Source organism: Solanum verrucosum, unplaced genomic scaffold (genome assembly GCF_900185275.1).
Source record: "Solanum verrucosum unplaced genomic scaffold, falcon-dt-bn FXZP01000252.1, whole genome shotgun sequence".
Lineage (NCBI taxonomy): Eukaryota > Viridiplantae > Streptophyta > Magnoliopsida > Solanales > Solanaceae > Solanum > Solanum verrucosum.
The window spans coordinates 7,216,273-7,231,619 of NW_026019988.1; the positions used below are offsets into that span (position 1 = coordinate 7,216,273).

At 35.7% G+C, this 15,347-nt stretch overlaps 4 protein-coding genes across 4 annotated transcripts; 1 reads left to right on the forward strand and 3 right to left on the reverse strand.

The window, feature by feature from the left end:
* Nucleotides 1-744: 744 nt before the first annotated feature.
* LOC125819164 (uncharacterized) lies at nt 745-1,593 on the forward strand. Its single transcript, XM_049498670.1, has one exon. It carries the CDS (start codon nt 745-747, stop codon nt 1,591-1,593), a length of 849 nt encoding a protein of 282 aa, XP_049354627.1.
* A 1,578-nt stretch (nt 1,594-3,171) lies between these two features.
* On the reverse strand, nt 3,172-6,171 carry LOC125818580 (tetraketide alpha-pyrone reductase 1). Its single transcript, XM_049498074.1, has 5 exons — nt 5,863-6,171; nt 4,944-5,116; nt 4,593-4,781; nt 3,951-4,306; nt 3,172-3,423 (listed from the first exon to the last, which is right to left on the reverse strand). Exons 1-5 carry the CDS (start codon nt 6,017-6,019, stop codon nt 3,282-3,284), a joined length of 1,017 nt encoding a protein of 338 aa, XP_049354031.1. The 5' UTR covers nt 6,020-6,171; the 3' UTR covers nt 3,172-3,281.
* Nucleotides 6,172-7,428: 1,257 nt separating this feature from the next.
* On the reverse strand, nt 7,429-11,592 carry LOC125818587 (mitochondrial intermembrane space import and assembly protein 40 homolog). The gene is made up of 4 exons (XM_049498083.1): nt 11,457-11,592; nt 9,127-9,161; nt 8,904-9,029; nt 7,429-7,914 (listed from the first exon to the last, which is right to left on the reverse strand). Exons 1-4 carry the CDS (start codon nt 11,551-11,553, stop codon nt 7,708-7,710), a joined length of 465 nt encoding a protein of 154 aa, XP_049354040.1. The 5' UTR covers nt 11,554-11,592; the 3' UTR covers nt 7,429-7,707.
* Nucleotides 11,593-13,743: 2,151 nt separating this feature from the next.
* LOC125818579 (homoserine kinase-like) lies at nt 13,744-15,093 on the reverse strand. The gene has a single exon (XM_049498073.1). The coding sequence runs from the start codon at nt 15,054-15,056 to the stop codon at nt 13,926-13,928; it is 1,131 nt and encodes a 376-aa protein (XP_049354030.1). The 5' UTR covers nt 15,057-15,093; the 3' UTR covers nt 13,744-13,925.
* Nucleotides 15,094-15,347: the final 254 nt, after the last annotated feature.

The following is a 15,347-nucleotide window of genomic DNA, read 5'->3' on the forward strand; positions in this document are numbered from 1 at the left end:
CTCTATTTGAGAAAGTTGTAAGTCGTCATGTCTTTTATGCGGATTAAACATAATATGATTAATTTTTTTAAAGCGAGACTTGTAAGTTTGTTCTTTTGTTGGCTTACTTAAGTTTATACACAATATTGTTGATAACAACACTTTTTTTTGTATCTCACTACTAAAATAATTCAATTTGTCAAGTTATCTCTTATATTTTCATGAATTTAAAATTAGTTTGAAAAGTTCTCTAATTGAAAATCTTTAAATATATGATTATTTTCAACATATTTCATCGATTATGATGTCTTTTATCATATCCAAATGCCTAAATATCCACTATAAGTCTTTCCTCGTTGAACCTCGACATTTTCTTAAGTCAATATCATCTCAAGATGCATCTTAAACTTAAATTTTTAATAATAATAATACACAAACAAATTGAACTAATCTTTTAACTTTTCTAGATTAACGCTCTAAATTTTACAATATATGTAGATAAATAGGATTCTAATAGTCGGGCAAGGATATATCCTCGATAGAGAAACTTCTTTCAAATGGACCTTTACGCAACGTGAAACCTAGTCGGACTCCAATGCATGGAAATCAAAAGAATAGGATTCTAATACAAAATCTATAAAATTGTAGGGCAATATTATCACCTTTTCCAAACCTTATGGACCAAAAATGTAATTAAAACCTTTTATTCACAGTCGCCGCCGTCACCATTCTATAATACCAATTTTTTTCTTTAACTCAGCAACAATGGCTTCCACAGCAATGGCGAAAATCAATGAAGACCAAGTTCGCAAAGCAGTAAAAGCTCTTCTCAAATGGAAAAAGCTTCAATCCAAGAAAACCCATGAACCCCAAAACCTCAATTCACTATCAGATGAAGAAGAAAACGAAGAAGATGAAGTAGTAGATGATAATTTCATCTATCTTCAATTAACTCTGAAGAAAATCCCTCCAAAAGAACTCACAACCCCTCACAAAATCATCCTCCCCAACCCCTTTTTCCACCCACTTGAATCTTTCGCTAATATTTGTCTCATCATTGACGACAGACCCAGAAAACCCCACAACTCAAAAACCAAACTTGATGTTGAAACAGTGCAGAAAAAGCTGAAATCTGAAGGAATTTCAATTACAAAAGTTTTGAAGTTTACCAAGTTGAAGTCTGAGTACAAATCTTTTGATTCGAAGCTGGATTTGTACGGTTCATATGAACTTTTTTTGGCTGATAAAAGAGTGATGAATTTGCTTCCAGGTTTATTAGGGAAGCAATTTTACAAGAAGAAGAGGAAAGTACCTGTGCCAGTTGATTTGAGGGGGAATAGTAATTGGAAGGAGGAGATAGAAAGAGCGTGTTCGTCGACTTTGTTATGTTTAGGGAGTGGAACATGTAGTGTTTTGAAGATTGGGAGAGGAGGGATGGAGAGTGGTGAAGTTATGGAGAATGTTTTAGCTGCCATTGATGGAATTATTGAGTTTGTTCCTAAGAAATTGAATGGTATTAGAGCTTTTCATTTGAAGTTTAGTGATTCATTGGCATTGCCTGTTTATGAGGATTTGCCTGATCAAGTGCAAAACACTGAGAAGAAAAAGAAGTAGAGAAAGTGAGATCTTGGCTCTTCGAAAGATTTTTCGAGCTAGAAGTTCACGTAAGGAGTTGACGCATAGGTAAATTTGGATGAAGTGTTTCCATTTTTGTTCTTACTAGATAGTGAATACAACAATGTGTTCTTTTTCCTTTTATTGTCTGATTTGATCTAGTGTTGTTTCAAGTGAGAAATTTCTAATGTTATACATCTTGGTAGCTTATAAATGTAGCCGGTTCAATTTATGATGAAAGTGAAAGTTTCAATCATCATCTGCTCTAAAGGCCAGTGTTTCATCATTTTCCATTTTAGCTAGTTGTTATGTGTATTATACTTGCAACTATTTCTAAACATTGCTATCATGGGAGAATTATGCTCTAATATTTTGAGCGGTCATAAACTTCTGTTTTACAATGCTAGAAGCATAGATAATTTTCATTTGGATTCTGCAAAGGACAAGTATTTGTTGTTTTATGAAATTTTATATATAGACTGTGTGTGTGGCTGTTTTATTACAGTATATGCTAAGCAACACCAGCACCAGTATTATTCTCTTTCCTTATCTGTGTACCAAGCTTTCGGGCAGTGCTTCAAATACTCCTTTGCGGTCACAGTGAAAGAGAAGCAATTGTAAAACATGCAAGTACTTATCTAAAAATTAAAAAAATACTAACCTTGGTGATGCTATGTATACCAAAAAGAGAAGAAAGGAAACTCAAATTTTCCAACCATTGTGATAAGAATATTGGTAAGTATACCCCAAAGAGGGAAAAATAATGTATATAATTTGCCAGACCCTTTAATATTTTTCTTTGTTAGGAAACAGTAACAAGTGTAATCTAGTCTAATGAGGAATTATCAGATCAACCAATCACCTTAAACAAATTTCAAGTGCCTGAAGAGCTTTGAAGGTTGCTTTCAGTAGCAAGATATATAGTAAACTTGTTCTGAGTGCTGATTGATGCAGTTAGTTTAATAATTAGTAAATCAATCTTTCCTTTTTCTTATTTCAGTAAATCACTTTCTTCTGTTCTATGTTTCATTTAATCTGAGTAGAGACTTCGTAAATCAAAGTTTATGTCCAGGGCATACCGTTCTTGAAACATAAAGAGTAATCTGGAACTGTTTATGTTAGTGTTTGAGTTGAAAGTACCAATGTCTGTAGCAAGAAATCTATAAATACATTGTCTTGGAAAATTAGATCTTTCAAGTCTCCATTGCTCTTCATTTTCGTCACCTGAAAAATCCATTCATAAGTGGGAAGGGCCTTGGGTGAATTATGCTTATATTTAGTAGGTGTTATGTCATCTGTGTCTTTTGAAGCTAGTCTTTTCAGCTTGTTATAATGGGATACTGCTTTGCTCAACTCCGTCCGTCTCCTTAAGGTTTGCTTATCTTGCCCGTATCGAGCACGGATAAAAAAATTGTGGACTGTGATACCATTGAAATAGTCGAGGTACCAGAATATGTACTTGTGTTGTTTAAAACTGATGAGACAGTTGAGGCATTTGTTGCTTTAACTTATTTTTTGGTTTTGGGAACAGCATTTTAGTACATTGGCTGTCACGCTTTAATGCTAGGACAAGTTCCATTTTACTAATATAGTGATGAGGTAATCATTGATATAGATAATGAAGGATCAGAACATGAGTCAGATACAGAAAAATAAAACATCTAAGGTTTATGCAGAAATGTTGTTTCTTAGATGGAAGAAATAAGGCCTCCCTCTTTGAAGAATGTGACACAATCATCAAACATCTCTTCAATGGACTTGAATTTCATTCCTAAACCCTCCAGCTTCAATGTGTTGAAATCATAGGAAGGTCGATCCAGTTCCTTAAACCTGAAATAGCAGTTGGCGAATGTGAATCTTCATCAAAACGGTACTACCTTTCTTTCTAGTTTGTATTATTTGTTTCAAGCAGAAATAACAGATACAGATCCAAGATATTTAAGCAGTGGAGAACACCTCTTTACTATATGTGCACACAGACAGACATGCATAATTACAAAGTGTTCACTTTTCTAACTTCTATATATACAGTGATGTATGCAGGATTTTGTGCAAGTGTTATCAACCTATTAGTAAGACTTGGCTTGTACTTGAAATTGAGACTTCAGCTGTAGGGCATTTAAGGTGTTACTTCATGTTCTAAAGTCTAAACTAATGTTTACTTTATGTTATTTTGAAGTGGAGCTAACCTATTGTATATATACAATTGTTTCTCTAAAATATTAGCAAAGCAGTGTCAAATGACAATTTCTGATGAAATCTTCCACTACAAATATGTAACTTGAGTTTCAGACAATAGATGCAAATGCACTCACAGCTTATATAATGGTTCTGCCTCTTCTCGGGATTCTACTAACCTTTTAGGAATAGGTAAAGATGGATAGCGTTCTGATAGAACTGAGACAAGTTGATTGTTGTCGAGAACCTTTGAGCTGCAAAGGTACCTCCCATGAGCACTTGGATGCTCATAGACAAGTATATGGGACAGAGCTACGTCATCTATGTGAACATAACCCATCCTTCCATGGAAATCAAACTTATCTGTCTTTCCTTTAAGCAAACCTAGGACATCATCTGCTGTTGAACACAAATCTGGAGGCAAACTAGGCCCAATGATAAAAGAGGGGAGTAGTGTCACAAGATCAATGTTGTTTTGCTCACAGAATTCCCAAGCAGCCTTCTCAGCCAGTGTCTTTGATAGTACATACCAAATCTTGCATGCACAGAGTAAAATGATCAGATTATTGTTTATACTTACCATCCGAATTGATATGGCACTCTTCTTATTTTGGGAAGTGTCTAAGTGTTGATGCTATTTTCAAGAATCCAAATTCAAGAAAATTTTGAAGTTTAAGGTGGTGATATGTTCTCTGTGAAACTATCTTTTCAATTACCACCTCAATATTTTTCTTATATAGAAGTCAGATCAATATTTTGAACTTCGTGCTCGTCAAGTCCATGATATCAAATTGGAATGTAAGCAGAATATATGTGTTTACCTCGAACTTTTTGCAGAATTCAACAGAGCTCCAAGATGATTCATCCAAGGGTATGTTAGGGTCAATGTCATCTCTTACCCTTACAGTTGAAGAAGATGAGGTCAAAACCACGCGTCTCAGTCTAGGATTTTTCTTGCAGGATCTGAGCACATTTAAGGTACCATCAACTGCAGGATTCAAGATTTCAACCTGCAGCAAGGACAATTAGTTACTTGAAGGTGATTCCCTCTGTTCAATTTATATGGTACTCTTTTCATTTTGAGAAGTTTTGAAATGTCTGACGTACTACAGCTAGCGTGTTTAGTCAAATATTGTCATATAAAATGAAACAAACAGAAATATTTTGGATACCGTGACATCAAAAGTAGCCTTTCCCAAGACAGGTGAGGCAGTATGAAAAACACCTTCACAGCCCATAATAGCATCATCAAAGCTGCCTTCATCTGTTAGGTTAGCCTTTACCAGACGAAGTCTCTCTTTTGCTCCTTGTAGCTTCCATAGATGTCCTACTTTCTTCTGGTTCCCTGATTTTGACACAAAAACTTCAATGCCATGAAACAGATATAAATCTCCATTACTAGTAGCTATGTTACATGAATTCATTTATAGATGTGTGTAACTATCCGGTATATACAAACACATCTCGCTTCTTTTTCCTTCTCCAATCTTTAGATTATTTAGAATAATTTCCAAGTACTCACACCCTTATCATACAGATGTAGGCAGGGCAAAGCTACATGTAATGAAGGGGTTTCTTTTTTGTTCTTTCTTTTAAATTACATCGGGCGAGGGGAAGGAGAACGGAAAAGGGATGCTATACAACTGATAGAGTTTGAACCCTCCACTTCAATTGTACAAGGCAGGAAGGTCTTCCCTCAACCTCATGAAAGGGAATTGACTGACTCGAATTGCTTTTTTTTCTTTTATTGAATTGATTTCACCAGAACAAAAATTCACTAAATTGATACATGTACCTCCACCTGCCAATTCAACATAAAATTCAAGATATTCCATTGAATCTTCTTGATCTCGCTTAAATTCCCCTCTTCGGAAAATTATACTGTGCAAATAAGGTAAAAGAACAATTGTGTTTGTATATATTTAAATTGTTGAACCTCCTTGACGTAAGAGAAGTTTTAGTAGGCGTTTCAAGAATTGCTTTAAGTCACAGGTTTGAACCTTGGGTGTGGAATACTTGCATCTTTTTAAGTTCTTTGTTATAATTTCTGGCTCCGCCATTACTAATAAGAGTATGAGTAGTTTCATGTACCTGGATCTCTAACTGTGCCAATGACATTGTAACCAGACAAGAGAAGGCTTTTGATAAGCCATGAAGCTACAAAACCAGATGCACCTGTCACACATACTTTTCCCTTGTAATTGCTGTTTTCTTCTATTACTACACTTTTATCCTCCATTATTTCCATGTTTTACAACTTCTTGATGACACCATGTTCATACTTTGATGTGTATATATAGGGGAAAGTTAAGCCTTCTTGAAGTTGGTCTAAAGAAGGTGAATCATTTCATTTTTGTGGCTCTTTTTACACACTTGCAAGCTGCATGACACTCTAATTTTTTCAACTAATAAAAGTCCCTAACACCTTATTATGGCTTTAGATTAGCAGTAGTAACCAAATTATCTTTGTGTGATTTAAAAGTAGTAAGTAAATTATTTGTAGTAAGTTTCATGGCCAGGGCGTGGTAGAGGTGTTTATACTCCGTTCGGTTCGGTCTGATTTTATATGTTGACACTCAATTTTGACCCTACTTCGTATCAAATTATTATCTTTCACAACTATTTATACTACAACCACTATTTATCATTACTATTGTTATCGCTTGTTGTTGCATTTCTATAATTACTAATAAAGTTATATGTTCTACTGTTATCTATTTATATATAAATAATTGATTTGTCGTCACCTTATTTCAAGTTTTGCATTTATTAAATTAATTATAAATTTATATTTTATATTAGCGTTAAGTTGTAATATTGATATTTTTATTTTGTAAATTCTTAATTACGCGATTAAATAAACATATACTAGTTAATTAGTCATCATAGCTATAGTTTTTGTTAATTATTACTCGCCATCAATATTCAGTGATAATTACGTCGTCCACTTTTTTCGGTTTGTATAAGCATGTACGTTTCATTCACCAGCAAACCCACTCAAGTTTTTAGAATCAAATTAGGTATTTTCTCCTTTCTGAATGCCAGCTCTTCTCCTCCATTTTTGGCTAAAGCTTTAGCTCTCTTTCACCATTGACAGACACTCCTCTCAAATTTTGTGCAAGCTTCGATAACTTATTACTCCCTTTGTCCATAAATCACAATAACTGATAATTCAAATCTTTAAAAGAAGTATGAAAAACTTACTATAAAGATAGATTTGTTTGGATCTCGAAATTCGAAAAGTGTCACATAAATTGACAGAGTGAGTAGCTTTTTTCATATTTCTCTCTGCGGCAGATTCAGTCAAGAAGGTGACAAAAGATTTCTGATTTTCGATTTGCAAAAGGGCAAAGGTTTGATTCAAAATTCAAATGGCTTTTTACTCCTTTGAATCCCGCCCAAATTGCAATGAGAAGAACCTTACCCATTAGGGGTGGATTTAAATTAAATGACACGTCTATGTATTGTGCCTACTCATAATTAAGGACCTTACCCACTAGGGGCGGATCTAGCATGAAATGTAAATTTCACATATGGACCATAGTAAATTTCAAAATCCATAAACTTCAAAATTAGGATCGGCATTTAATCCCTGGACCTCTTAATTTACAACTCTGAAGCTGAAACTTCTATTTCTACATTGTGCAGAAGTTAAAGAAAGAGACTTGGAGTGAAATTTTCCATGAAGTAACAATCCATAACACTGAAAAGTTGGTAATAACATGAAAATTTGAACCAATCTAAGCTTTTCCTAGAAGCTTTGGCCTAGTCTCTGCAGTTCCATACTAATAAACTTCAAAGTATTGATCATGTAAATCACAAGGGAAAAGATTTTTCTGGCAATACTCTGCTAGTTAGTGTAGTAGTAATTAGTATTGTGCCACCAGGGTTTCCAAGAATGGAAGGACAAAAGAACGAAGGCTAACGATCAGCCTTCTAGAGCTTAGTACGCTTAGTCTTCTTTGATTCTACAGACCAAATAGGAGGGATGATTCTGTATTCTTGTTTTGGTGTTTCCTCCGTCTTGACTTCATCTTGTTTCCTGACATCATCATCGTCATCCAGGACGTCCTTTGAAAATGCATTAGGATTTGCCTTGATGCAGCTTTGAAGAGCAACAAAGGGACTAACACAGTCAGAGCCCTACAGTGGGAAATACAAACATTTCACATGTTAGTTAGAAGGATGAAAAGGAAAAATGGAAACACAATTTTCATCATTTTCTGTTCAACATATATTCTTTTCTTTTTGATGTTGTGTATGAATGAAGAGAAGATAACAAAGCTTTCTGATCTTGTTTGTTACATTACATCAAAGTCTATTTACCACAAGTAACCAAATTTTTGGACATCAACTTTGGAGGGTCTATCGGAAACAACCTCTCTATCCTACAAGGTAGGGGTAAGGTCTGCGTATACTCTATCCTCCTCAGATCTCACTTGTTGGGATTATACTGCGGATGTTGTTGTTGATGTAACTATGGACTCCAAATTCTAAGGTCAAGAATGATCATCAATGTTTGGTCTGGTCTAGTGGCATTCATATAAATAACTTGTTCTACACTATGGAGAAAGGAAACTTGAAATTCTCTCAAGCAGAAAAAAGAAAAGCAGCCGCCCCCAAGGCCTAGCTCAAGTGGCAAAAGGTGGAGGATTTGTGGCTTAGGTCGCAGGTTGAAGTCCCACACCATGCAAAGCGAAGCCCGGTATTTAAGTGGAGAAGGGTAGAGGGGCGGGCCCATTATCCACCGAGTTTAGAACGTTGTGATTGGTCCAAAGGCCGGGTCACAGATGAATTTCTCGGTTATCAAAAAAAAAAGTAGCCGCCCTCTTGAAACACATTACTTAAATTTGATCTACCTTTCCAAAAAAAAGGAAAAATGCATAATCTTAATCGTTTTATTGAACATATAAATAGGTACATATCTAGCTGAATAACCTAACCAATATTTACCATGATACAACTTATGTGGGCACTTAGTAAGCTGAAGTTCATACAAGAATATCGGCTCGGAGAAATAAAATCAGATGAAACAAGATATATAACAGCTCTCTCTACCGGAGATGAACGTGATAGAGTATAGACAAATGATAAAAACAATAAAAAAGGAAGGAGCATTCAAACGCAGTTACCTTTTCTTCAGCTGTGCTTTTGAGGAAACAGAGGAAAGCGTCTGAGAACTGGTTGCCGCAAGGGCCAGCACGCAAATGAGCAATGCAAGGGCATTCTAGAGCTTTCCGAGCTTTCTCGTCAATGGACTAAAAGTAGAGTTTCAGTTTCTTGAGCACAGATAAGTAACAAAATTTCAACTTTTATTGACCAAGTTTATGATCCGAAAAAACTGAACCAACCAACCTCATTCTCACCATCTTCACCATATGCTGCAGCTTCTACAAGACGAAAGGAAGAAAATTTGTAGTAAGTTTTAGGAGTCTTTTAAAACATGAAAATCTGATTCAAACATCATTAGGCAGTAGTCAACCAATAATTACATGGCGCTCAAGTCTTTGGGAATAGCTATTTAGCATACTTTCACTAGAGATCTAATACACACCTTGATGTTATAGAAAAATAGATATAGATCAACTGCAGTTACGAGCAGCTGTAGAGACATAGAGCAAGTAGTAGAGGAAGTTACGAAATCAGACTGCAGTGAGAAAACAAGACATGAAAATGCACAATGATAGCTAGTCACATGGGAACCGGAACCAGAGCTTTATCAATTTTCCAATCAGCAAATGAGTAAATTGCAATCACTCGGTTTCATCTCAAACCCAAACTAGTTGATCTTGGCAATGATAATACATGAAAAACATACATTACATAACCAAAAATGAAATTCAAAATTCCTTAATGGATAGCAGGAAAATTGCATTTCAAGATTATTTTCCCCTTTAAATAATCTCCCAACATACCAAAACCATTCATACAATCAAAATATTGAAACCACCACAAATGCAACAAACCAGCCCCTTCACTTTCTCTCTCCAAATCACACCATAGGTGAATCTACATGTTAAGTCCTTGGGTGCAGAGTACCACTCTACTTACTACTTCTTTGGGTGCAAACTTCTAATCACATATATTTTTAAATTTGAACTATACAAATGTAGTTCAAAGAACAGATAATGGAGACAAAGTATCAATATTAACTAATTGACATTAAAGTTAGTACTCATAAGTATTTAATACCCTCGCATTAGGTCAATTTGGTTATAGATATAGCATAGCGATAGGTGAAAGATATAGAGAATCTCATGTTTTAGATTCCTAATCACAAATTATCAAGTATTGGAGTGAAATAGACAGAATGGGAGTTAACAGATAGAGAGGATTCATAAGTCATCCAACTAGTTTGGAATCGAGGTTAAACTATTGTTATTACTATGTACTATTTACATATGTAGCTCGAGCGGAAAGCACTAGATGCATCCATCTACAAACTTCACTATACATTTGCACATGCCCACCACCCGCCTCAACTCTATTCCAACCCCATTAAGGAAAAAGTGAAGGACTTATAGTACAGTTTATTAAGCCATACAAGTTCTTGATTCTGGATTCTTCATTCTTGAAGGAGAAAAATTGTTTTTTGCAAAATCAAGAAACAGAAAGACTCGAGAGAGGACGGCAGGAGAATCATCATCAGAGGTGGCTTTCAGTGTCTTTGATGAAGCACTTTGGAATTGGTTGACAATGGTTATTGGCTACTTAGGATACTTTCAGGATAGATCTAATATGCACATTGATGCTATATGAATGGATCTACTGTAGTTACTGGATCTAAAGACAATGTGTTGCTGAGGAATTTGGGATTACAACAAACTCTTATACAGAGCTGATAGTAGAGAAAGATACCATCTTTTACCTACCAAAAAAATAGTGCAGTGAGAAAACAATACATGCAAAAGAGCAGTGATAGGCTCAAAACCTTAAATCATTTCCCAAACAGCAAATAGTAAAACATTTGCGATCAATTAACTTACCTCAATCCCAAAATAGTTGAGGTCAGTTATACATTACGTATCATTACACGAAAAACATACATTATATAAGCAAAACAAAACCAGGATTCCTTAATGGGGATTTTTAAAAAAAAATGGACTTTGGGACAAACGCAACTCCAAAAGTTAGCTCATAAGGCGAGTATATTGCTAAGATAATGTAAGGAGATAAACAAATTCATTACTCAACCAATATGGGACACTTAACCCCTTCCTCCTCCCCAGAACTGACAATTGGAGCTTGGATAACATACCATGGAAGTCCAACATTTCGAAATACAAGAATAGGGATGCGTCTAACACTGATACCATATTAATAAAATAGACTTGGGGCTTAACTAAACTTCAAAAGTTAGCTCATAAGGTGATTGCTCTAAAATCAAAACCATGACAAACAACTCATCCCTTAACCAATATGGAATACTTAACAATGGGTCACCGTAAAACTGCATTTCAAACTGAAAGGAACAGATGCATCCATTTAGGCATTTACCACCTTCACATATACATTAGTCTCCCCCCCCCCCCCCCCCACACACACACACACCAGCCTCCTCAAATCTTCTCCAAATCCCAGTAGAATGAAAAAAGTTGAAAACTTGTAACTCCTTATAGTGAAATTAGGGGGCAAAAATTCATCCAAAAAAAAAAGAAAAGTAAAGGGGTGAATTGAGGAGTTACCAGCAATCAAAGAATCAAGAGAACGCGGCTGAGAATCATCAGCAGCAGAGGTAGATTTCGATTGATTATCAATGGCTTCGCTCTGCACTTGTCCCATTTTTTTTTCTGAAGAAATTGCTTCGTCTTTGTTGACGCCTCAAAATATAGAAAGGCTTAAGAAGAAGACTTGGTGTGTCTCAAAAATTCAATTGACACTTTAGTACCCTAAGTTTTTGTCAAAGTTGTTTTATACGGACTCGAGTGTGAGTATCCGATACAATATAAATGAAGATTCAAAGGTTGAATTCAATCAAAATTAAATTTTAAGATTTGAGAACATAGATACGGATGCTGGAATTTGACTTAAAAGAATCAAAATTATAAAATAAAATTGTAAGAATATTCTAAATTTTGAGAGATATTATGTGAAAAACTTATATGTTATAAATTTTAATCTTCCATTATCTAGAATGGGCGTTAACTACATAAATTAATTGTCAAAAAATATCATGTTAATAATTAATTTACAAATAATTTCCCTTTTTATGAGAAAGAAAATATTTATAAAGAGCGATGTCATTTTTCATGTCTAAAATCTATTTTAAGAAATTAAAGTCTCAACTTTTTTCTCGTAGATTTTGGCTAATGTATTAGATGTAGATTGATTGAATTCCACCAGTGTTGCGTCAACCCGAGTTCGACAACATAAATAAAGAGTTCACGCATCTCACTATAATAGTCAAGTTTTTTTCAAAAATAATTTTTTATGTTATAGTTTACCTTTCTATAACAACAATACATTCTTGGTAAAATTATTCCATATAATATACTAATAATTAACCATCTTTACAAAAATAAAATATCTAACATTACAATAATAGATCTAGATAGTTTAGCTAGATATCATATACGATACTTAAAATTGAAATAGTAAAATACAGATACAATGTGAAACACGCATCGAGAGAGGGAGACAAGAGAAGAGGAGAAAGGCGAGTGAGAGAGGAGTGTTACTACATTCTGAGTTCTACCCGTTGGATCAAGTCAACAAACCAGTCATAAGGAAATCATTGCATATCATAAGAAATTCGAACAATGGCCTCAAATACAGTATCCGGAAGTACCACTTCCTCATAAGAACGGGGAATCAAAATCGACTATTCCCCCTCCTTCCATCTAGTTTCTCTTTCTCAAAACAGATGAAACCGTTGTTACTTATTCTTCAAATAAAAGGGAACCTAAGAGCAACAATAAAGTTGTCTCGTGTGACCTATAGGCCACATGTTTGAGCCGTGGAAGATAATACTAATGCTTGCATTAGAGTAGACTGTCTACATTACACCCCTCGGAGTGCAGCCCTTCCCTAGATCCTACTAACACAGAATGCTTTCTGCACCAGCTGCTTTTTGCCCCTTTCTTATTCTTCAAATCAAAATGGGATTACAGGACCAGAGGAAAGTTATAAAAAAAAACTAGTTTTTGTTACATGAGGACCAAATAAAGAACAGTGTGTAAATATTGCAGTAAATGGTAAAGAAAAGGAAATCCAGATTCTCTGTGTTAAATTTTGTATATCAAACCAGTGATGAGGGAATATAGAGAAAAAAAATTTGTTGGGACGGTGGCTTTGGAGATCTTTTTTGGCAGGACAATCGAAAAGGAAGAAAGAAACAACCAAGTTGGAGTTCTACAGGTAGCAATCAGGAAAAAACACAAATTATTTGTTGATCAGCTGCAGATTTACTACATAGCTCTGCAATGCACTGAAGCAGCACTTCGTTATTCATAGTGGTGGATCGATTACATTGATCTAGTGAAATTACCTTGGTATGGTAGCAGACGGCTTGTGAGTAGATTGATTCTGGCAGCTATAATCAGCAAGTTGAAGAATCAAGAAACTAAAAGTAGCATTAGTAAATAAGCCATGGAAAGATCACTCCTCACGACATGAACAGTACTGCAAGATCATAATGAACTTTAGAAGTCCAAATATGAAGGAAGAATAGGTAATTCCATGAAAATTTCGAAAGTGCAAGTGACATTCGATATATTGCAACATAAATATTGAACAAAATGTCCTCCAGAAAGGCAAATCAAGAATGCTAATCAATTGACAAGTAAGCCATTTCAAAATGGCAACTTCTAACTATTTTATTTGCTCAGTAATCAGCTGACTTCTCAATGATCAATACACCGACGACACATCAAGTGTGATCTCACAAGTGGAGTCTAGGGAGGTTAGAGTATACGCAGACCTTACCCCTACCTTGTAAGATAGAGAGGCAATTTCCGATAGACCCTCCTCAGCTCAAGAAAAACATTTCAAAACATGTTTGAAAAATACAAAGTGAAAGAAGCTTTAACAATTCATTGCACACAAATTCCTACATATCATTTTCACATAGCATGATGAATTCACATAGTGAAAAGATATATATAGGATTCATACAACTAATACCAAACTCGTTTGGAATTGAGGCATAGTTGACATCATGAATTGCTACTAACAAGGCGGGCACCAACTCGATCAAGCTTCTTCACCATGGCCAAAGCCTTCAAGTTCCCTTCCTTCATAAACGCCTCCACCATTCTCTCCCCAATCTCCCTCCCTCTCTCTTCATCATCCGTCACCGCGACCAAAGTAGGTCCAGCTCCGCTTATCGTGCAACCAAACGCCCCAGCCTTCAACGCCGCCTTCTTCACTCCCTCCATCCCAGGAATCAACGGCCCTCTCCTCGGCTCCACGATCTTATCAGACGACAACGCCTTCCCTAAACCCCTCGAATCCCCCTGCAATATCGCAGCCACCAATGCCCCAGCCTGACTACAATTCCATATATGATGCGACATTGTCACCTCCGATGGCAATACCGCCCTCATCTTCTTCGTTGGAGCTTCAAATTCGGGATTCACAAGCACAAAAAACAAATCTTTTTCAAATGGAAACTTCAATGAAATCAATTCCAACGGATCATAACTTCTTACCAACACAAAACCACCCATAATCGAAGGTGCTATATTATCAGCATGATAACCCGAAACCTTCGTTTCTGATTCCAACCCAGCAAGCACAAGATCATCAACACTCAACTTCCGTCCAAAAATCTCATTCACAGCCACCGCCGCCGCCGCAGCACTAGCGGCACTAGACCCAAGTCCACTACCCAACGGCAACCCTTTTTCAAGCGAAATCGATAAACCAACAGACTGTATATTCAACATCTTCATAACAGAAATAGCAGCTATTCCAGCACAATTCGATAAAGGGTCTTTACTAAGCCTATTTCCGGCACCGGAGATATCAGAAATCGAAACCTCTCCAGCTTTAACATTTGGGTCAACCCGAAGAGTGACAAAATCTCCGATTCCATCAACGGCGCATCCGAGGAAATCAAAACCCGGACCTAGATTAGCAACAGTGGCCGGAGCAAACGACTTGACGGAGGTGAAAACGGGTTCGGGTTCGGGTATGGTGATATGGGTTTGGGTTTTAGAGGAGACAGATGAGAGATTGAATCCAAATGAGAAATGGGTATTGATGGGATAAAGAGAAGGAGGATTTGAGAAGCCATTAGAAGGGATGAAGTTGAGTTTCATGGGAGATTGGTAGGTTATAGCCATTGATGTGAGAGTTCAGAGAAGGAGAAGAAGAGAACAAATGGAGAAAAAAAAAGGGTTTATAGGTATATTTCCATATTCAAGATTCCTATATAGAAAAGTTAATTTTTTCTATTTTATTTTTATACCATGATATTTGACTAATAACCAAACTTTTATAAAAAAAATAGGAGTACATAATACCTAATAAATAGTTATCGATAAATTTCATTTAGACATATGAGTTATGAGTATTAAAAGGACAAGAGTCGCATCCATTCAATAAAAATAATATTCTCTTCGTTTAAAAAAGAA